The 23,032-nt window shown below is 36.9% G+C and overlaps 1 protein-coding gene across 11 annotated transcripts in view; it reads right to left on the bottom strand.

The window, feature by feature from the left end:
• cntnap5l (contactin associated protein family member 5 like) overlaps window positions 1–23,032 on the bottom strand; it is a 141,354-nt gene that overhangs the window by 18,863 nt on the left and 99,459 nt on the right. For 7 of the 11 annotated variants that reach the window (XR_015502749.1, XR_015502748.1, XM_087273929.1 and 4 more), the window contains 11 exons: window positions 22,636–22,779; window positions 19,492–19,762; window positions 15,757–15,906; window positions 14,968–15,139; window positions 13,046–13,152; window positions 11,590–11,709; window positions 7,755–7,955; window positions 6,744–6,900; window positions 4,894–5,021; window positions 4,544–4,714; window positions 1,443–1,661 (listed from right to left, as the gene is read on the bottom strand). Coding sequence is in view for 8 of the 11 variants with exons in the window: in XM_087273929.1 (XP_087130055.1) it covers window positions 1,443–1,661; window positions 4,544–4,714; window positions 4,894–5,021; window positions 6,744–6,900; window positions 7,755–7,955; window positions 11,590–11,709; window positions 13,046–13,152; window positions 14,968–15,139; window positions 15,757–15,906; window positions 19,492–19,762; window positions 22,636–22,779 (1,840 nt within the window). In the remaining 3 variants the exon portion in view is untranslated. The remainder of the gene's footprint in view (window positions 1–1,442; window positions 1,662–4,543; window positions 4,715–4,893; window positions 5,022–6,743; window positions 6,901–7,754; window positions 7,956–11,589; window positions 11,710–13,045; window positions 13,153–14,967; window positions 15,140–15,756; window positions 15,907–19,491; window positions 19,763–22,635; window positions 22,780–23,032) is intronic. The other 4 variants (XR_015502750.1, XM_087273933.1, XM_087273932.1 and 1 more) reach the window with 1 other exon arrangement.

The following is a 23,032-nucleotide window of genomic DNA, read 5'->3' as shown; positions in this document are numbered from 1 at the left end:
GTGTAAACTGTAAAAGATAAATTAGTGGGAAAGGTTTTATTCAAATTTGTTTATTGAAAACTTGTTTCTCTTATTCTTGTCTATGTAAAGCACTTTGATTTGCCACTGTGTATGAAATGTGCTATATAAATAAACTTGCCTTGCCTTGCCTAAAATTCTGGCTAACGTTAAATGATTTACATGTTCCTATTTGTCACTGTTATACTTAAAAATGTTATATAGGTCTTTGCTATATTGCTTTTATTTACATTAACATGCGCTAAAAAAAAAAAAAATGGTAAGTGGTTGCAAACAATTTATATGGGGTGAATTTAAACAAGAAAATTAAGATGAACTTTACTAAATTGAATTGTTTGTTTAAAATTCAGCCCATTAAATATTGTAAAAAATTTAGTAAATCCAATTAATAATTTTTTCATATTACTATTTAATCTGTTCCCTTGAACTTTTGAAATAACAGTTGGATTTATTAAGGTAGCAATGTTTTCTTGGAGCAAATTACATAATATCTCATTGTGTCTTAATTCTCAATAAATATCATATGAAGTGTTATGCTGCGTTCACATCAGATGCGGCACGCCCGTCAAGCGTGAGTGATTTACATATTAAGTCAATGCAAACGCGCGAATAGACATCCTGCAGAGCGATACGCGCGAATGGCGCGGCGCGAATGGCGAGAATTGCGCGGTGCGCATGGCGCGAATGGCGTGTCCCGAATTGAGCGTTTTGCGCGTTTGACGCGCTTAATGAGCGTTTCGCGCAAATCACCTACGTTAACCAATCAGGACCTTGCTCTTGTATGGGGCGTGATTGTGATGTATCGCCTGTTGTCGGTGTCCTAGGGGAAATCCCCCAGCAGACACCGACAAGAAGTTCATCAAACTGGGCTGGGCTCAGTCAGAAGCACCGCTGAAAACCTCCATCAGCCAGGTTCAGTTTCTGGAGGAGTCTATGAGCTTAAAGAGCTGGATGCACCTCTGAAAGGATGTAGTGGACTCAAACACAGCTCTAAACGTATCGACGCTGTTTATTATCCTTCATAAAGCACATAAACACTGTTATTTTCTTCATAAAATCCATGTTAGCCCTTTAGTTATGAAGCTAGAGTCACAGCGCAGACAGAGCCCTGCCCATCACACGAATCCGCATCTGTTCTGAAGTGAATTTGACACGCGAATGAAGCGGGGTTTGACGCGCGAATGAAGCGGAGTTTGACGCGCAAATGAAGCGAGTAACCTCAAATGTTCACGCGACTATTTATGCGCGAATAGCGCAATTTATCCGTGCGTTCCACGTCTGGTGTGAACACAGCATTAGAGTGTAGAGTGTAGACTGAAGTGTAGATTTTTGGTCACAGGATTATTCGTAGCTCGAGTTAAAGTAAACTCAATGTTATTTAAACATTATAATTATGTCATTTGCTTGATTGCATGTTTGCGCACCTACAAAGAGTTGACTGCTGAGCTGAAGCCGATATGGTTTCTCAGGCGGCGCTTCGGTTAGTTCCAGCGGCAGTGAGTCAACCTGTAGAGAAGCTTCTTTCACATTTCTCTCAGCACGAATATAATGCCACTGACGGTCATTCAAGGCTACAGGTGACCGAACAGTAAGAGTTACTGGTCCATCTCCAAGGTCAAAGGTGAAGTTCATGGTAGAGGGAGCTGAGAATCACACAGAAAAGTGTCAAAATTACCACAGTGCAGTTTACTAAAAGTTTATCTTATTTTAAAGAAGTGCTTAAAGTTTTTTTTTTTTTTGGAGAAAAATATACTGAATAACATTATCCCTGAAAATCAGTCTCTCCAGGATTTTGTCATTCTGAGTTTAACACAAAATTGAGGACATTATGTTAAATACAGAGAGCAACTTTGCAATTTTTGAAATTGCTGCAGATTTTGGGCAGCCTCAGATGCAATTTGCATTCAGCCAAACCCACTTGAAGTATGTTATGTGCGTTAAATTGATCATGCTTTATTATAACAGTTGACACATGAGGCGTTCAAATGCCCATGGTGATACCAATACAGTGAGAAAAAAAAAAAAAAAAAAAAACAGCTTATGCCAAGTTCAGACTACACAGTTTTCAAAGTATCTGGTGCAGCATTCTGGCGCTGATGTGTTTACACTGCAAGATGGATCAGCGACAGGGGGTTTCACACTGAATGAACACAATAGGGAGAATCATTGACAACTTTGTCTTGGTCCCCCAAATTACGTCTCACAGCCAAACATACGCGAGAAGTAACATAGAAACAACCCAAGTTATTGTAGTATATCTTTTGTTATTAACTGCATAATGAGAAAGATACTTTTAGTGGGGTAGAAAATGCACATGGGGTAGAATTTAGCAATTTCTATCTAATTTTTTTTCTTTTTCGACCCAGTTGTGGTATTGCTCAAATGACACGTCAAACAGACACAGGTCCTCTTGCCAAATTTCCAAAAGTTTTTTCTCCATTTCTTTGGTTAAATTAGACCAAAAAGAAGCCATGCTTATTGCTTTTGTGGTCAATACCTTTGTAACTCCTCCCTCAACTTTATGCTGACCTGGATGCTGCTCTCTCATTGATTGTAGGTAATCGCTTTTTTCAATCAGAACACATTTCACACGGCATGATTTTCAATCGCCGACATGTCTAGATATTTAGCATGCCAAATATCTTACGGGGGTTGGCGACTTATCTGCGATTCTCTCAGATCGCATCTTTAATAGTTCACATTGTGTGATTGTTACTCATGTGAACAAGCAACGATTTGCCTGTTCAGAGTTTTGTCGATGATTTCTCAAACCGTTGGCAAGTTAAAATTGGGGCTGAAATCATGCAGTTTGAACTCGGCGTTAGTTTAACTTAGGGACAGCTTGCTGTACTTGTTATTTATGGCCACAAAAGTATAGCAGGCTACATATAACGCTCTAAATCTCCTAATAAACTGCCTTTAGTAAGACAACATTTAAGTGGTTAGTTTTATGATTAAAGCTCTGTACAAACAAATTCAGATATTTCATGAATTATAAATATATTTTAGCAGGCTTTTAGTAGATTTATTTATTTTTTTTGCCAAATGTTGTTTCTTTTATTCATTGACATCCTACAGTATATGTGTATGATATAGTAGGCTTTATAGGGTTAGAAGGTAAACATGTATGTTTTCTTCTTGCTTTTCTCAGAGTATCCTGTATATAGAGATGATTATGTGGTCAAATTATTTTAAGACAACAACACAAGAATTGTTTCAAATATTATTGCAAAGTCAATCATTTTAGGCATTTTATTCAGAAAAAAATGTCCAGAAAAATCATAGAGGGACTGTAAAATGTTATCTTTCTTCTGCATTTTTTGTAAATTTATCAATAAATTTGCTATAATGTAGAGCTGCACAATTATTTGAAAAAGGATCACGATTTTGACCCCCTCGAAGATCTTAATCCAGCATTTCTACGATTCTGCCAATCATATTTTCAAGTCCAGGAGAGAAGCAAAAGCAGCTGTGAAGTCTTCACATTGTTTTACACACGTTGTTCAGCAGTGTGGACACCAATGGTGTTGAAATAAGGTTGAAAGAGTCACATACTGTATTTATAAGGTACAATTCACCCATAAATACCATTTCTGTCTTATTGTAATGATATATTCGCGACAGCAAAATCACATGTGACGTGAGCTGACCGTGACCTGTCACCAGAGAGAGGGCGAGGGCACGCCTGTGAATGATGTCTACTTTAGTAAATAGAATCTGCATAGGCTGTGAATAACAGGTAATACAGTTGTATACAACGTTCAGTTTGTGGCACAGAGTGATTGTTTGAGAGCTGCACGGGAATTGCACCTACTCTAGCCGATGTAATGTTGAATATAATGCAAGAGGCAATCTAATTTTATCAGTAGAAAAAAGGTCTAATAATGTTGTCAATGACAGATTGCAAGCATATGTCTTAAACATAATAATTCAACATCAGAGTTACGAATAGTTGTATTCTGATGTCATCACTTTACTGTGCATTAATGACCAGGACCAATTTAATGTCTGTTCAAGTCCACCATTCCAAGTCTATACAAAATTTAGGATTTTAACCAACAGTAGACCTACACATAATATTATTATTGTTTTTTACTGTATGTTTGAGAAACAATATTAACAGCCCACTCATATTAACCTTTATTTTACATCTACATAATCGTGAGAAAATAGTGCTCCTTATTATAAGCAAAAAAATAAATAAATAAATTAAAAAAAAAAAAAAAATATATATATATATATATATAAATATATATATGTTATTAATATATGTTATTAATATGTATATATTATTATTATTGTTATTATTATTTATTTTTTATATCATATGAAGTGTTATTAATATAACACTATTAATATTATATATATATATATATATATATATATATATATATATATATATATATATATATATATATATATATATATATATATATATATTGCGATTCTCATTTTAGCCAGAATTGTGCAGCTCTACTATATTGAAGGAAAATAGTAAAAAAAAAATAGTTAATCAGCAACTCACAACTAAGTTCCAGCCTTACGAAGTCTCTGACACCCAGATTCTCCAAGAACACTCCAGAGAAAGCACTGGTTTTGAAGAAGAGTGAAATATCGATGCTCAGTTCAGCTTGGAGGGTTGGGAAATGCAGATAGGAGGACTCCTGGTAAAAAGATGCAGAGTTCCAGAAAAATCCTGCAGCAGAGGGACAGTGAAGAAAGCACATAGTGTGTTGGGAAACAATTTGTGCACTGGATTGAATAATAATAAAAAAAGAGTCCTTCTCTTCTGCATATTGAAATATGAAAATGTATTCAGCAGAGAGTCATATTACCCCCCATACCCCTTTTAAATTTGGTAAACAAAACACCCACGGTTGCCATAGCAACGCAGCGGTCCAATTTGGAGCTCGGCCTGTGAGTTTGTCCGGTTTGTGTCTCCAATGGCGATCTCACTGAGAGGTAAATGGTCTTTGTAAGACAGCACACCAGTATCATTTGCCCTGCAGGAGGAGAAAGTGAATGAGAGAATGTGAAAGAGGAGAAGTAATGAGCAAAAGGCTGGGAGAAAGTCTTTTTAATCTCTCTCTGAGGTAGACGATTGCCCTCCGAGGAGTGTATATGCTTCACTTGTTGCTTAAAAAAATAGTAATACTTGCCCTATAGCGAGCATTAAGCTTTGCTACATTGTCTCGGTCATTTTAACAGGAGAAACTAATGAAGGGCTTTAAAATGCTATTCCAATATAGCATTTTAATTGACTAAAACTCTCCAGTCTACCTCAGATTTCTTTGGCTCTATGAAAAATAGCAATCCTATTATCTCACAGAACAGGAAAATACAACTCGTTCACCGCAGGGCTGCCAAGTGGGGCTACTTTTAACTGTTGCAGGGAGACTTTTTTTATTGATGGTTAAAGGTTTGACATACTGCATAAATTATATTGGAAAGAAATTATTATATTGAAATATTTTATATTCTACTAATGATAGAACTGTGCAAGAAGATAAGTTTTGTTAGAAAGGAGGACTTATAGGGCTTATTTGGCTTATTTATAATAACTACAGTGTAAAATTTTGTATCACACTGATTTTTCTTTTCAGTTTAGTCCCTTTATTAATCTGTGGTCACCCCAGCAGAATGAAACACAAACTTATCAAGCATATCCATGCAGTGGATGCCCTTCCAGCTGCAACCCATTACAGGGAAACTTCCATACACACTCATTCAAACACATTAACTAGGGGCAATTTAGCCTACCCAATTCACCTGTACCACATGTCGTTGGACTTGTGGGGGAGACCAGAGCACCCGGAGGAAACCCATGAGAACACATGGAGAACATGCCAACTAAATCAGCTGAGGATTGAACCAGCGACCTTCTTGATGTGAGGTGATTGTGCTACCCCCTGTGCCACCGTGATGCCCTGTATCATATGTTTTTTTTTTCTTTTGTATGTCAGTGGCCAGTCCCCTGGCCTATTGACCACCTCTGTACACACTGCTCTCTGGTTTAGGAAAGGCTTACTTCTCCACACTATCCATCTCAGTCCCCAGTGAAAGAGTTTTTTTAGCAGGTGATATTGTAAATGTCCTCAGCGTATGCCAGAAAACATAGATATGCTGACATTTATTTTTAGAAAATCCATATTAAATATTAAAAATATTATATTAATAAGTCTTATTTAGTTTGTATTATTAGTTTTTTGTTTTTGAAAATAGCAATTTAGTTATGGCAAAAACGAATTATTTTCCAAAAAATGTGCAGCAAAAAAAAAAATAAATAAATAAAATAAAATAAATAAATAAATAAATTAAAAAATAAATAAAATGAAAAAAAAAAACAAGTTTTTTTTTTTTTTACCTTAAATTTGTTACAAATAATTTTGTAAAAAAAAAAAAAGTGACTAAATCGTGAATTATGAGATTAGTATCCCGAATCATTATCGAATCGTGAGTCAGGTGAATCATTACATCTCTACCTATACTTGTGTCAAATTTAAGATATTTTAAAAAACTAAGCCAAAATGTTCTTGAGTCAATCACAAATGCCTCACCTAACTAACTAAAAGCAAGTGTCTTTTGAAAAAACTAACATCTGAGCATAGTACGATAAGTAGTATGTAAAATGACACAATTTTATTTTCCCCCCTGTTTTTATGGCCCACAAATTCACCACAATCATGCAAATCTGTAAACCCTGAATAACTGAAAAAAATATTTACCAGGTGTCTTGGTCTGCATCACAGTTACAGAAATAATTCATATCCCTGCAGTTGCCATCCAAGCTACAAGAACACTGCTGGACCCCAGGTAGAAATCCACCCCAATATGTTCGCTTTACTCCATCTCTATCCAGCCACCACGACAGAGGAGTTCCATCTGAAAAATGGACAAAATGCCCTCAAGGATAAGCATATTTGGACTTTTCGGCCAGTAAATAATTATGCAAATAATGACAACACTGTTTGGAGTCTAATGTAATTTAGTCATGCGTGATGACATCTGGTCTCCTGCCCCTGCTGGTCAGTAATAGTCTCTGAGGCTCCTGTCAGTCAAGTAGCTGTTATAGTAGCATCACAATGTGCGTGACCAGACATCTGCTATCACAGCGGTGCAGAGATCTGGCCGAGAGCTTATTCAGTGACAAATGGCAATCAGATATGCAGGATGTCTAGTGCTAGAGGTTCACCGCCTGATCAAAGGTTGATCTTTTGCTTAAAGGCTACATTGGATCTCATAGCAGCGAATCAGAACGATTTCAAAAAGTAAGCCAAGTGTTTGAGGATGAGTTAACTCCAACTCCTGAGCAGATCAACCCCACAAAGTCGACAGTATTAAAGCAGTGAGCAGGAAAAAAAAAAACATATGGAATAATTTAGCTCCTAATCGTTTTAAGGCTTTATGCATGCCTTTGCGATTCAAATGCTCTCATCACTTCCCATAACCACCCCTGCATGACAAGAATTACATTCTAACCACTTTTTAAGTGAACATCATCATTCACCGTGCATCGTTGTCATGTCACACTTGAGCCCCTTTAATATCTGTGGTAATAACCTGCTGTTGTGAATCTTTTAGCGGTGAGGTGCTTTTTCTGTTCCTTTGGAACATATTAGCCGAATTTAGAGGATTACAATTCCAAAGGTAGCATAAATCACAAAATTAATAAGAACGACAACATTTCTGCAGTACAGCACACAAAAATAGTAAAAAAAAAAAAAAACAAGACCAACCCCAAGTGTCAAAAAGCCGAGACTTCCTGCAGCGATATATCACTTCCTGTTGGCAGTGTTCAGAGGAGGTGACGAGTGAGCGGAGATGGTATGGCGAGATGGTGTAGTTGAAGATAAGAACGAAAGGGCTGCGTGGAGTGGATCCTCGAATGTCAATGGGCCTCATGTGATCGTGCCCCACCACCGTCCAAACTTTATCTTCTGTTACAGAAAACACACACACACACACACACACACACAGAGGCATAGTATGCTTGAAAAACTAGTGCAAACTGAAATCCCCATTGACTCCCATCGTGTATGAACCCTCTCAAGTCTGCTCTCAATCGACCGTATGTGCTCGTGAATGAAAATGGGAGATTAACAGAGTGATGGAGTCGTATGCAAATACCTGATGAATATTAAGCAGAGAACAGAAGGTCAGTCATTCAGGAGGGTGTGAAATGATGAGAGTACGCTAGTCTACACTAGCACCTTTCCTTATGCAAATTGAAACTGCTCCGTGTAATGTCTAAAGGTGCCAGTTTGCGGTGTCTTGCTGAATTAGCATGGCTAATAGCTCCTGTAATTGAGGTTAGTTTTGAACGATTTTCTTGCCAGTGCTTGTTGGCGTCGCCTCAGAGAAAAAGGTCTATTTGTATTGGAACTCTAGATCTTTTAATGCATTCAGCGTGACAAAGCTAACTTTGCAATCTGACTAAAGCTCAATGAAAGCTAACTTTGTATAAAGGAAAGCCAGCTTAGCTGTGCCAATGTGCAGCAGGTGGTCACAGCGTATGACAGCTTCCCGGTGCTTACTTTTCTCAGCTCGGCTTGCAGCTCCAATAACCTCAGAGCCAAACCTGTTGCCTATGAAACTAAGAAAAATGAAGCTATCAGTCTTAGCTAGCCCGTGTTGCCGATCTCTGGAGGCAGACATGCTCCTTGACTTTTCCTTCCTTCACCTGCACTCCTCCCTGCTGCTGACATAATGGGGCTTGAATTTCCCTGCGTGATGATATAATGTATTACAGTCTTATCACAGAGACAAATCAGCCTAGCATCTGATGCAGCGAAGAGTAATGTTAGGCCAAAAACCAAGGTCGACGAAATTGGTGATGAAACCTGACAGGAAATGTGAGAAAACACATCGTTCTCGGTGGCAGGGGATGCACCTGCCTGCCCCAACATGTACTGGTGAGGTGCCAGTTTTTCCATATCTTGTTATATCCTAATCAGAAAAATCACCACAGCAAACAATTTTGTGCTTAATAGACGTCTAATAGACATCTAAACGCAGACAGCTTGGCTAAAACAAGGCTAAAACTAGACTAGTCATCAAATAGACAGATTAGACAGACTTTATACGTGTAGGTGATTTCTGTTTATTTGATGACTAGTCTAGTTTTAGCTTATTCTTAGAGGTCTATTAGATTTTCACAGACAGCCCAAATTTAGCCTTGTTTTAGACAAAATAACCATGTTTAGATGTCTATTAGACATCTTAAAAAAAAAAAAGACGCTTGCTGGTCACATCTCTTAGATGTCAATTATAAAAATGCTACAATATTTTTTTTCTTATTTTGTCAACAGTTTGCACATCTTTTTTGTTTAACTTTTAAACGCTCTTAACATTTAAACAAAAATGATTTTGTTGAGATTCAGTGAAAAAAAAAGTTCGAGTTTGCCAAAACAGTTTAAATAATGGCAAATGTATAGTTTTATTGACAGCTCTGATTGTTGAGGGAAATTTGTGCAGAATAAGGAGATATATAGTGTAAAAACATGCATTGCATGTGTGAAACACTACTTGAGGCACAAGACTCAATATAGCCACTAAGTTGCTGATTATATATATATATATATATATATATATATATATATATATATATATATATATATATATATATATATATGATTGCTACTGACTTTTCTGACTGTACAGCTTTTAATTTTGATGTCTCATACCCTTTAAGAGAAATAAATATTTTAGTAAAAGTGGCTACTTTTAATGTTTTGGTGCCCTATTACAAACAGTGAATCCGAAGAATAGTTGCAAAAGTAGATTTTTGAAAAAACAAAATACCTAAAAAATTACACAAAAAACAAATCTATAGTGTTCAGGTTAGGAATTAAAATAAAATGTTATTTGATTTTGCATACTACCGTTGTCTATGACTTACAGTTTGGTCTGCCTGATCACTTTTCAAAAGTTCACACTTAGCTGATGATTGACTTTTAAAGCATTTGGAATGTTGTTCCATGAGAAAGCGCTTAGCTCATAAAATCCTCCAGCCTGGGGCTCCCTCCCTTTTGCAGGGTGAGAGAAGAGTTTAAGCTCAGGTAGATCTCCAGAACTCCACTACTTTTTATAGCTAATGACCAAATAGGAATTGCGATGAAGAGATAACTGCTGACTAGGAGCACCTCTATGGTGCCAATTTCAATTAGTCAATTATCTTAAGTCCCATTTTTTTTGGATGATGGGAAGAAACAGGGGGATCCTGTTGACTGGCCCGGTAAGGTCTTGAACCAGTGACATTCCAGCTGTGACAACCGTGCTAACCATCAAGGAAAAGGGAGGAGGAGTATGGGTGTAATCTTCAAGACTAAGATAACTCTGGGACCAGCCGTAATCAATCATAAGCATGTGATCCTCTCAAAATTAGTTTATAAATAAACTTTATTTAGGGAAGAATTAGGATATTTAAAAATCCTAATAATTACAATAGGGTTTCAGCGCTATATCTTTGAATCTCTAATAAGGCTAGGGACAAGGATGAAGTTGAGTTAATTTACAAGAAGACTTCAATATAGAATAAATTTCCACCAATTAACATGATGTTTAAGTCCAATCACATGTCGTCAACTAAGATGCATTACTGTTTCCACCTGATATTAAATATGCTATCAAATCAGTGTCTTGTGATTGCTTGTGTGGACCTTCCCTCTCATCTTATACATTTGTTTTGCAGGAGCCTTTAAATTCAACCTGTGAGTATTTCTGAATCTGCGATCCTAGAATATGTTACATGAGTAGGAAAGCAAGCAACTAGGATGCAAACTGTAACTTGGATTCCAAACGAAATCCCTGTTCTGTTACAATGCAGTGAACAACTTGTTTGAGTCCATTTTTTCACCTTTTAGGTCTGTAGGCAGAGGGTAGGTGCTGTTTTGTTGCTGTTCAAATGCATTCGACCAAATTATATATTTTTTAGTGTGCCAACAAAAAAAGCACACACACTCTAGGGTCAAGCTCATTAAACATTTGCAGCTCTCCTGCAATCTGTATTCCAGTGCGTTCCTCACTAACCACCAACAAACCAGCAAAATGCACTTTTCTATCAACATTGGCTGTAGTGATTGCTCAAATTATGCTAAAGTAATAATCAGTTATATATATACCAGTGGAAATAATTATGAACAGTGTGCGCAAATGAGTGATTTCCCTCACAGCCTGAACTCCAGCAATATTATGCCACCTTGATGTCTTGGTAACACTCATCAACTGCTTCGTTGGATCCAGTCTAGCTGAATCAGGGCTGTTTGTGTGGTGCTTGAGCGAAAAATCTGCCTCACCGGAGGCTCCCTGGGAGGAAGGTTGGCCAACCCTGATCCAACCTGCTGAACTAGACAGCCGCATGAGATGCTGAACTCACTTAATGAGATGTGTGATTTCTCTAGGCAGTCTCCCACACATGCTGAGGTCACACCTGTCCGTAAACTGAATCAGGTTTGTAAATGAGAACTGCTGAGCTCTGAGCTCCATCATTCAATAATGTGAAAGATGATGAACATCAGTGTGTAATGCGTCTAGAACTGTGTGAAGCTGACTATGCATAATTGGGCCAGTCACCTGCCACGGTGCAGTTGACTTGAGCGTGGTCTAGAAGTCCGCTCCCATCAAGGTCGATTGTAAACACACTCGACTGGCTTCCTGTTTTCCTGAAGGCCTCGCAGGATCGCTCATATATTGCTGAAAATGATGAATCATAGAAATGACGGAAATAAATCTGCTGCTGTTTTTATGTCGTGCTTAATTACAGAATGCTTGGATTTTTGGCGCATCAGCATGGGATACTGAGCCTGTGGGAGGTGAAAAAACACAAAAGTGAGATCAAGAACCTGCCTGATGGTTTAAGTTGTAATCATTTAAGAGGAATTACATGTGTCAACTTTTGCAATTATTCAAGCCAGAGTGCTCTGCTTTGCCAAAAAAGTGCAGATAGCAGTTAAATTAGTGTTTCCATGCAAACAAGCCTTCTTTCACTTCTATTAAATTAACTTTCCTAACAATGACATGAATGAATAGCACAATTCGTACAGTTCATTTAACAAGCAGAGGTAATTATTGTTTACTTGGGACCTGTTCGTCATGACAGAGAAGTCGTCGGTGCGCTAGAGTGAGCTAATTTGTTGCACGTGTTGTTTTGCTGATGGTGAATCGCACACAGCAGGACTTGTAAAAAAAGGAAATCTCATATTTCTTGGTCTTTTAATGCGGTAAATCTAACAGATGGCATTGTCGAGCATCTCTCCTCCAGAGAACACGTACAGTCAGTAGTGTATGATAAAGCGGTGCATGTGGCGGCAGATTAGAACATATAGATTCAACAAATTTGATAATAAATAAATAAATAAAAGTAATATATATATATATATATATATATATATATATATATATATATATATATATATATATATATATATATATATATATATATATATATATGGTGGAAATAATAAAATAATTCCAGCTTATTTAATTAAAAGTATATTATTTACTATCATAGACACAGATGCCAAAATTAATTATATCAACCATCATTAAGATTGCGCACTTGCAGCTGTCAAGTGAAGCATTATGCATACCATAAATTTTGTTAGTGATAAAATAGAATCACTATTTAAAGATACAATGTAATCAGTAGTTGCCTGTTGTAATGTATTTGGTTTAGAAAACAAATGCATTTTATATGAGCAACAAAAAGGAAATAATAAAACAAAGTCAGACCTCACCAAATTAACTGAAATTTAATACCCAATTAATTGAAGCTGAAGTTAATTTGAGATCTGATTGTAACATTTAATAGGCTACTTTCTCCCACACAATATTGGCACCTGTAAATCACAATTAAAACTTCTGCACACGTTGTGTTTGTTTATAGTTATTTACATGTTTATAATTAAGCTTTTTATTGAAATAATAAATCTGACACCACATGGGTGTTAGCTGAAAAACACATACTGTACATTATTAGCAGCTTGCATCTGAGTAATCGAGCAGACCTAGCCTGTTTTGCATAACTCACAGTTATGGCAGGTGGCTCCTGTGTATCCTGTTCCAGAACAGTTACAGTCAAACTGGTCCCAAGACTGGATGCATTGACCACCATGTTCACACAGATTGGGCAAACACCTGTTGGGTTGAACACGGTCATTTGAAGTTGAAGAACATTACACATTGTTATTATTATCTATTATTGCTCAAACTCATCTCAACTTTTTTATTATAGAAGTAAGGAGCGTGCAATAACGATAGTTTATGATACTATTAATAATATATGATAATAACAAAGTTCAAGGTGACATTATTTGTTTCTCATTTTGCAAAAAAAGGGTTTGAGGATTCACTACATGATGCCTGTTGGAATGCAGTTAGAATAGCTTAATAATTTTAGTTTATCTAAGCAAAAATATCCATGTGTTTTTGTTCTTGTGACTTGTTTTGGTGGTTTTAGTGTCAGTCATTTTACAGTACAAGCACAAAAAAAAAGATTTTTTTAAAAAAATATAATTGTTGAAAAATACCTGTCTAAAACAAATATACACTCACAGGCCACTTTATTAGGTACACCTTACTAGTAACGGGTAGGACCCCCTTTTGCCTTCAGAACTGCCTTAATCCCTCATGGCAAAGATTCAACAGGATAATGGAAATATTCATCAGAGATTTTGGTCCATGCTGACGTGACAGCATCACGCAGCTGCTGCTGATTTTTCAGCAGCACATCCATGAGGTGAATCTCCCATTCCAACACATCCCAATAGTGCTCTATTGGATTGAGTTCTGGTGACTGTGGAGGCCAATTGATTACAGTGAACTCACTGTCGTGTTCAAGAAACCAATCTAAGATGATTCGTGCTTCATGACATGGTGTGTTATCCTGCTGGAAGTAGCCATCAGAAGATGGGTACACTGCAGTCATAAAGGGATGGACATGGTCAGTAACAACACTCAGGTAGGCTGTGTCATTGACACAATGCTCAATTGCTACTTTGGTGACCCAGAATAAGAAAATATTCCCCACACTATTACACCACCACCACCAGCCTAAACCGTTGAGACAAGGCAGGATGGATCCATGCTTTCATGTTGATGTCGCCAAATTCTGACCCTACCATCTGAATGTCACAGCAGAAATCCATTCAATTTTCTATTGTCCAATTTTGGTGAGCCTGTGAGAATTGTAGCCTCAGTTGCCTGTTCTTAGCTGGCAGAAGTGGCATCCGGTGTGGACTTCTGCTGCTGTAGCCCATCTTCTTCAAGGTGCGACATTTTGTGCATTCAGAGATGTTCTTCTGCATACCTAAGTGACTTATTTGAGTTACTGTTGCCTTTCTATCGGCTCAAACCAATCTGGCCTTTCTCCTCTAGCCTCTGGCATCAACAAGGCATTTGTGCCCACAAAACTGCCATTCACTGGATATTTTCTCTTTTTTGCACCATTCTCTGTAAACCTTTGAGATGGTTGTGTGTGAAAGTCCCAGTAGGTCAGAAGTTTCTGAAATACTCAGACCAGCCCATCCGGCACCAACAACCATGCCACAATCAAAGTCACTTGAATCACCTTTTTTCCCTATTTTGATGCTCGGTTTGTTTGGCAACAGAACATCTTAACCATGCCTAAATGCATTGAGCAGCTGCCATGTGATTGGCTGATTAGGAATTTGGAGCAGTTGGACAGATGTACCTAATAAAGTGACCGGTGAGTGTACGTTTTTGTCAATATCACAGAGCTCTAACAGAGATGAAACAGATCTGTACATTTCATGCAGATGATTCACATAAACACAGACACGCACGCACGCACACACACACACACGCACGCACGCACGCACGCACGCACGCACGCACGCATGCACACACACACACACACGCGCGCGCGCGCACACACACACACACACACACACGAAAAATATACAATCACAAGAAAACAACAGGGAAACAGACCTATCTTGTATGTTGCAAACATCAAAGCTAATCTGGCTAAAGTTGCCCATGTTTTCCTGTTGGATCTGAAGGAAGTTGACCGGATGGTTGTTGATTAAAAGGAGACGAAAGCAGCCCTGGTATCCTCTGCCGGGGTTCTCACAGTTGAAATTGCTCTGGAATAAAGGGCAGCCTAAAATAATGGAAAATTCCAACTTACTGTCTTTTAAATCAAAAACAACATCCACAACTAATACCAAGTCGCACAAAGACAAATCTCTGTTCTGAGGAATTTATGCAAAGCAGCTTATAAAATCTCAGCAGGACTCAGCATTGTCCCAGAAGCAAGCAAAATGAGAGATTTAGCGGTCTTAGTTAAGACATTGGAAGTTTTGAGTCAGAGATTTCAGCAACAGCTTTAAAGAAAACGCGTTTATCCTCTACAGTAATTGAATGTGGTTAAAGCTGCCAGAATGAACTAAAAAAGGCAGAAAAAAAGAAGGACATTTGGGAATAACAGCTGTACGTGTGAAATGAATAGACTCTAAGAATGCTCTCAGCTTGTCAAGCCTGTATTTTACTCAGGAATATGAGGAACGTTTGGTTGATGGAGGTTAGAGTTAATAATGTAGAAGAAAATTGTCCCTTGCATTCAGGAAAATGTTTCGGATAATAACTGCTCTTTGCCCGCAGCTATTAGGCTAGTTCAGAACTGAGCTTTGTAGATAATAGATCAAAATAAGTTACTATTTCTAAATTTGAATACAGCTAGTAAGAATAAACTGACTTTTTGCATTTCTAATGCTGTACCTCCAATGTAGATTGTTGTTCTCTGGGGGGTTTGGCTACGTCCAGTGATTTCCATGGTGGCAGGCTTTTGGTTGTTGACTGTTAAAGACACCTTCTCACCTTTGACCTCAACGGATATGGAGTGCCACTGTCCATCATTTAAATTCTGACCTGTAACACAAAGAGAGAGGGTATATAAGGTAGAATGAAAGTGAATATATAATTTAGGCCCAAACCCAATTCTACCCCTTACACTGGAAAAAATGCTTTTCTTACTTTAGATTTGTTTCTAGTCCAAATATAAAAAAAAATCTTAAATCAAGAAGAATTTTCTAGACAAGCAAAACATATTGTATTGTTATAGAAAAAATATGCCTAAAATTAAGTGAGTGTTTCCTTAAAACAAGCAAAATAATCTGGCAATGGGTTAAGCAAAATATTCTTATGTCAAAAGGAAAAACAAGATTACTTTGCAGTGTAGCCGTACCCCTCATTTTGCACGTTCACGTGAAGGGGTAGGGGTGTCCCAATATTCTTTGGCTTGAAGTCATAAGGCTAAGGGGAGTTACTACACTTTAGCAATAACACCTGTGACCACTAAGTGAATTAGTAGTTAGCAATGTAATGTTTATGTCTATATGTAACGTACAAGAGGTTCTTATTAAAGTTAATTTAATTTGCTGGAAAACAAGTTATACACTGATAAAACACCGATTATAACTGATACACAATGACTAGCAGTTATCAAATTATTTGCCTTAATCTAATAAGTCAATAATATGATTAAGGTGTTTACATGAGTTGCTTTTTGAATGTTCCTTTCATGATCTCATTTGACATGTTATAGCACATGGATTGATTAATGTCATTGCGTCATGATGCTATCAGCGTTTCCCCTGGAGTTTTATGTCATTTCAGGTGTTTCATTTTTAATTTTTCGACTTTAACTGCAGTTTGGCACTTTCACTTTCATTCAAAAACATTTCATACATGCCGCCCAAGACAAGCAAGGTATTGGATGAGAGTGTGAACTGCAGGAAGAGTGTTGTTTTAATGGAATTTGATATCACATCCCATATAGGCAGGTGTCTGTAGTCCTTCACTGACTCAGTAGGTGTAGAGAATAGTGTCAAACAGCCGTGTGTAGACTATCCTGTCGCAAAATACAGCAAAAATCCTATATGATGGCAGTAGTTTAATTAAGGTGTTTACATGTCTGTACTGTACTTCTATTATGCGACTAAAATCTACATACTACACATGTCCTTATCTGATTTCTGTTTAGTTCGATTATGATCTTAATCCGATTAAATTAATCAAAAATCACTGTTTACATGGTAGGCTCTTAATCAGAGTATTGTGTTAATCATATTAAAATCAGATTATTGATGTATAGTGGTGGAAAGAGTACTGAAAAAAATCATACTTAAGTAAAAGTGCCTTTACTTGCCTAAAAATGTAGTGCACGTAGAGTAAAAGTTTCTGTTTTAAATATTACAAAGTATATATATACATATATTGTAAATGATTAAGTATGAGTAAAAATTGGACCTTTCAAAAGTACTGTAGTGAGTATTATGCTGTAAAAAGCTGATGCATTTACATGTAATTTGTGGATGTGTGTAAATCTAACATTCTGTAGTGCATTAAGTTACTGCCCAGCAGGCACACAATGTCATAAGACGTTAATATTAGGGTTAGATTTAGGTTGTGATGTCAGGAGACCAAAATTGAATGTCTAGCCAGTGTCTAAGGACATTTTTTTCCCCAAAAAATGACGTCAAATGATGTTGATATTTGTTTGACTTTAGGTTGTGTTGGAAAGTGACCAACATCCAACGCTGAGCCAACATTTTAGACCAATGTCAAATTGACCTCAAATACTGACATTTATTCATCAGGTATGGCAACCAAAATCCAACATCTGATAGACCTCATAGTGGTAACATCCACACAATGTCAAGGTGTAACATCATTAGACAATAGATATTAGATAACATTAGACCAACTAATGATAACATATAACAGATAACACCAAATAACATTAGACATTTGGTTAATTTTAGGTTGAACATTGGACATTGAGGTTGGCCTTACGTTGGGTTTTGATGTCATCCTGATCTTCATTTTCAAGCAAAATGCAATGTCCCCACGACGTTGGGGTACAACATTGACCTGACATCATGATGCCATTTTGGTCATCATACAGTAAACATTTGTCATCTTCTCATTAGTGACATGCATCTAAACAGTCTCTAGTCAGAGTGAGAAAGATTTTGGACATCTTCTTGAAGACATTTAATGGTTCCAAACCGTTTTTCTGCAATTATAAATCGCCCATGTCTTGAGGTAGTTCATCATGATGCGATTAACCTTCTAGGTGTGATTTGATTGGACAGGAATCACATGACTGATTTATCTAATCCCTTATAGAAAAGAAAAAAAAATTGTGACTGCAGTTTGAAGGAAAGTAGTGGAGTAAAAGAACCAATACTGCACTAAAAATGTACTCAAGGGAAAATAAAAGTACACATTTTTGTACAAAACTACTTAGCGAATTGCAATTTCTGAGAAAAAATGCTCACTTACTTTAGTTTGAGTACTTGTAACTTTACATAACAGTTGGTGTCCATGTAAACATACTCATTGTTGGGTAGGTTACTTTAAATATAGGATACAGATTACAAGTTATCCTACTTAAATTGACTTCATTAAAGTAGTGTAAACGATTACAACTGAACACTTGATTAATTTCTCACAAATGTTTTTAACTGATAAATATTTCCAATAGTAAATCTACAGTAGAGCTCAACACTGTTTACTGCCAGACATTAAAATATGTCTTACTTAAATGACTATTTTGATCATTTGATTTTAAAGAACAGCCACCACAAAATTTGATTTTAGCATGTTTTTTCACTTTGAAATATAGTTCTGAGTGTTCTGAACAATTATTTGAATAGATAAGATGCTGTTTTTGAAATAGAATATTTGCAGAGCTATGACAAGAAACACTGGCACCTTATAATCCCTCAGAAAAACAGTCAGTCCTGTAAATAGTAAGAAATAGTTTGCTCTGCATCCAAAATACTTATATTACTAATTATATAATAGCTAGTGTGATTATATACAACCACCCCTATAATGGATTAAACTATTGTGAATGCATAATCGCATCAATTAATCTAAGCTAATAGATATGGTAAGTGTTCACTTTTCTTCTTTGTTTCTACATATAGCCTAAAAGAAAAATGTGATGCATAGTCTGTACCTACAGTAAATATGTTGCATTGATAAATTAATGTCATTTATTAATTTGATTAACTAAAGCATGTATCATACCAAATAACATTACCATAAATGTGACCCCCTGATTGTCAATGTATAAATCACATCCTGCATAAAGCCTATTAAAAAAGAACAAAAACATGTTCTATTATGTGTCCTTCTGTGCTAATTCAACTAAGAGAACCAATCAAAAGCAACAGAACAGCGTTAATCAATAAATAAACCTTTAAAAGTCATCATGTACATCAAAAACAGGCCTGAGTCCCTCACATAAAAATCTGTCTACATACTTTTACAAGGAAGTCAGGAAAGGTATTTTGGCAAAAGTCTTAAATCTTTGGCTATATAAAAAAAAGAAATGAACAAAGTCTTACATATAACCCCTTTATTTATCTACACTGACACTTAATCAATGTGCATCCAAAAATGTATTCACGAATGAAATGCTATAGCTCCTACAAATCTCACCGCTGAAAACCTGAGCAGAGTTTTGTGGTCCTCCAGAGAGCAAGAGGAGCAGCCGGGCCTGGCTGAGCCGCAGGAGCAGGTTAATGGGGTCTGGGTCATGAGAGAGCGGTACTGAAAACAGCAGCCCTTCCTGATTCCATGTGCGGAACTGAAGACGAACAGAAAGACTATCCATACTGTAATCTGCAGGGAGCGCCAGGAAACTGCCTGTGGAACTAAGGAACGTCACTGCAACAGAGGAGGACTCCGAGCAGGAGAATGTCACGTTGCCCTTAATAGAGAAAAGAGAGGGAATGAAACAATAAAAGAGTGTCTTGGAGTGCAGAATTGAAAAATGAAAGGACAATGAAAAGCAAGATGGAGGTAAAAAAATAAAAGATGACAGTAAGTGAATTACTGAAGTAATAGCTGTTGGAAGGATTGAAATCACAAAATCATTTTTCTTTTACCTTAGCTTACACTATATAAATTCAGCATTTCTTAAACTGGGGACTGTAGACCCCTGAAGGTCTCTCAAATGGTCTCTCAAAGAAATCTTAACAAAAATGTCATTTTAAAAAAATAAAATAAAACTGCAGACAATAAACCAATTTTCCAGAGGCTCTGTAAGTATTTTTCTTTAATAAAGACATTTAACACCCTTAGACCAAACAAGACGATTTTCATAATCCAATTTAACATGTTTTGAGATATTTTTATGCCAGGTACAAATATGCACAAGAAAAAAAAATCTGTCACGATCACCAGTGATCCAGGCTTAGTAGATCACTAAAACATGCATTATCCCTCGGACTATAATTCTGACACCATATGAACTACAACTCCCTTCAGGCACTGCACACACACACCAGTTCCCGTTCTCCATTGATTGCACACACACAGCTGGGAGATGCTCAAGGATATTACTCACTATGTCACACACATTGCTGAGTTTGTTTTGTTTATACCCTGGAACATTACGAAGCATTTTCCTGTTTTAGTCTCTCTGTGTTTGACCTTTGCCTAGTTCTCTCGTTTAGGTGGTCTGCCACCTATATCGACCATTTGCCTGTGACCTGACTACGCTTCCGGATTTCCTTGTATGTACCCGTTTGCTCCTGTTTGACTATTGCCTGACTCGCCATTTTCTGTTTAATAAATTGCATGTGAATCCTTAACTCCATTATCATCGTCCCTCTGTTACAATCTCAATCTTTTTCACTCAAACAGATACAGATTTAACTAAAAAAACAATTAAATGAAAGTTTAAAATTCATATATAGATATGATTTAATTAAAGTTGGATTATATTTAAATATATCAATGCATAACAATTATATGTTAATGAGTAATATATTTGAAAATAAAAATAAAATTTTGCTAAAACTAGTCTATGTTGATCTTGAAAAATCTTGTCTTCATAGCTGTGTAAAATAAGTCAGATACCAATGCCAGTTTACTGTATAACCAGAAAACCAACAATAATCCACAACATCTTATCCATAATGTGAAAACAAATCACATTAAGCCGCATACAATAAATATTTAGCTGTTTCTGTCCACTATTACAACCTGTTCTAAAAAGAAGTTCAGCTTTACTTTTGTGACCTTCAATTTGACAGAACGCTTTAAAGGGATCTAAAAGAACTGCAATTAAACAAAATACAAATATAAATCAATACCTCGTAATACTTTAGTGCATATACCAACCCAGGCTCATTCTGAATACGTACTGCTATATACAATTTTGGAGAGCGCCAAATACGTCCAAGGAGCTATGTTTTTTTTTTTTGCAGTTTTTGTTTTCGTGAATCCCCCAGAGGCCGATGTGCAGGCTTTTTTAGATCTCAAGTTTCTCTCAAGTGCCAATTGCGCCTGCTGTTCTTTCATAAATTCTCCAGAGGCTGCTGTCGACTGACTGACTGACCCACCCTCCTCCTTCTCTAAACCCAACCAATAGTGTTTTTTAAAACACTGATTGACCCGCCCACCCTCTTTCCTAAACCCAACCGACAGTTTTAAAAAAAAAATCCAGAAAAAGAAAAGCCCTGATTTTACCACGCTTTCAGATTTTACCACATTTTCATCCTGTTATTTACTGTCTATTTTATTTTTGGCTTCTGTTTTTGTCTTACCTGGTTTCTGCAACCGTTCTTCGCCAGACTAACAGTGGGAAAGCAGTCCAAATGGAGGCAATTGGTATTGTTTATTTTAAAACAAACTGCTGCCATACATTCTTCTGGCTACATAATTCCTAATCTCCAGAAATGTATATAGGGCTACCTTTTTTAGAACATGCCTATGTTGGCTGATACAATTACATTAATATATCCAACATAAGCATTAAAGCCGACTGTTGGCACAAATGAAAGGCTGCTGTTTTGTTTTGTTGACCAGTGTGACATTTTGAAAGTGTAACCTACAATAAAACAGCTTAGAGTTGCTGCACAAAAAATATGTATTTTAATCTGCGGTCTGTTAATTAGAATTAACAATCATGATTATAATATCAAGGGAGTCCTGCAGGCTTAAATTACATTGTTCTGCAACAGTTCATTGAATAAAAAGTAGCTCCAGCTCCCCATGAACATCATTCATTCGGTAACATGTGGAGCGTCTTATTCAGCATGTGCTGTAGAGAAAAGAGGATCTTTATCTTAAAATGCCTCTGACAAGAGGGAGGGAAAAACAAAATGAAGATCACTATGTGACATTGCTCTTCCTTATTTTCCTGTCTGTGATAAGTGTATTAAACCACCCGGAGAGCGCGCGAGAGAAATGGACAAGACGAGAGACTTCACAGCCTGTTAATTAGAGAAAGAGAGCTCTTTTATGGTGCGATGCACACAACTTCACACAACTGCAATACACACTGAGCTACTGTAATTTGCCAAGTGACATGGTTGTAAATTGCACCGGATATAAATGCATGTTGTGCGAATTAAGTTGTTTAAGTGGCAACGCAACAAAAACGTCAACAAAGCGTGGTCTCACATTGACTTGTGAAAAGCAAGATTTCGAATCTCAACTTTGACAGCGAGTGGGATTTGATGATTTTCAAACAAACAAGCTAGGGTGGTGTTTGATTCTTACAATAGACGGGCATGTTGAAAAGTGTTATTTACAGTTTCACTTGTAATTGCGATTGTTCAACTTCAAACTTACCACGGTATAAATCTGTGGCTTTCGTCTCTTTGCCATGTCGATGACATTGACGCCGTTGTAGTTGAGGTTCTCTATGCAGCCATGGAAATTTTCATGAAGAAACGTCCCAGGTTTGCCAGGCAAAGGTATTCCCCCGAAACTGAGCTTGAATAAGGCCACGCAAACACAGAAACACACACACACACAAGCAAACAAACACACAAAGCAAACACATATCCCAGAGATCAGTAACAATACTGCTTGTATAGCAGACAAGAGACTACTTTAACCTGTAACCTGTTTTTTTTATCCATGAATTACAACTATTTATTATGTAAAAACTGAGACCAATTGAAACAATTGTCTATCCGGTTTTAATAGTTTTGTATTTTAATAGCATTGCTGCACATTCCCTAGT

Source organism: Danio rerio, chromosome 11 (genome assembly GCF_052040795.2).
Source record: "Danio rerio strain M-AB ecotype USA chromosome 11, GRCz13ab, whole genome shotgun sequence".
In the NCBI taxonomy this organism is placed as follows: Eukaryota; Metazoa; Chordata; class Actinopteri; order Cypriniformes; family Danionidae; genus Danio; species Danio rerio.
This window is presented reverse-complemented; position numbering and strand designations above follow the sequence as displayed.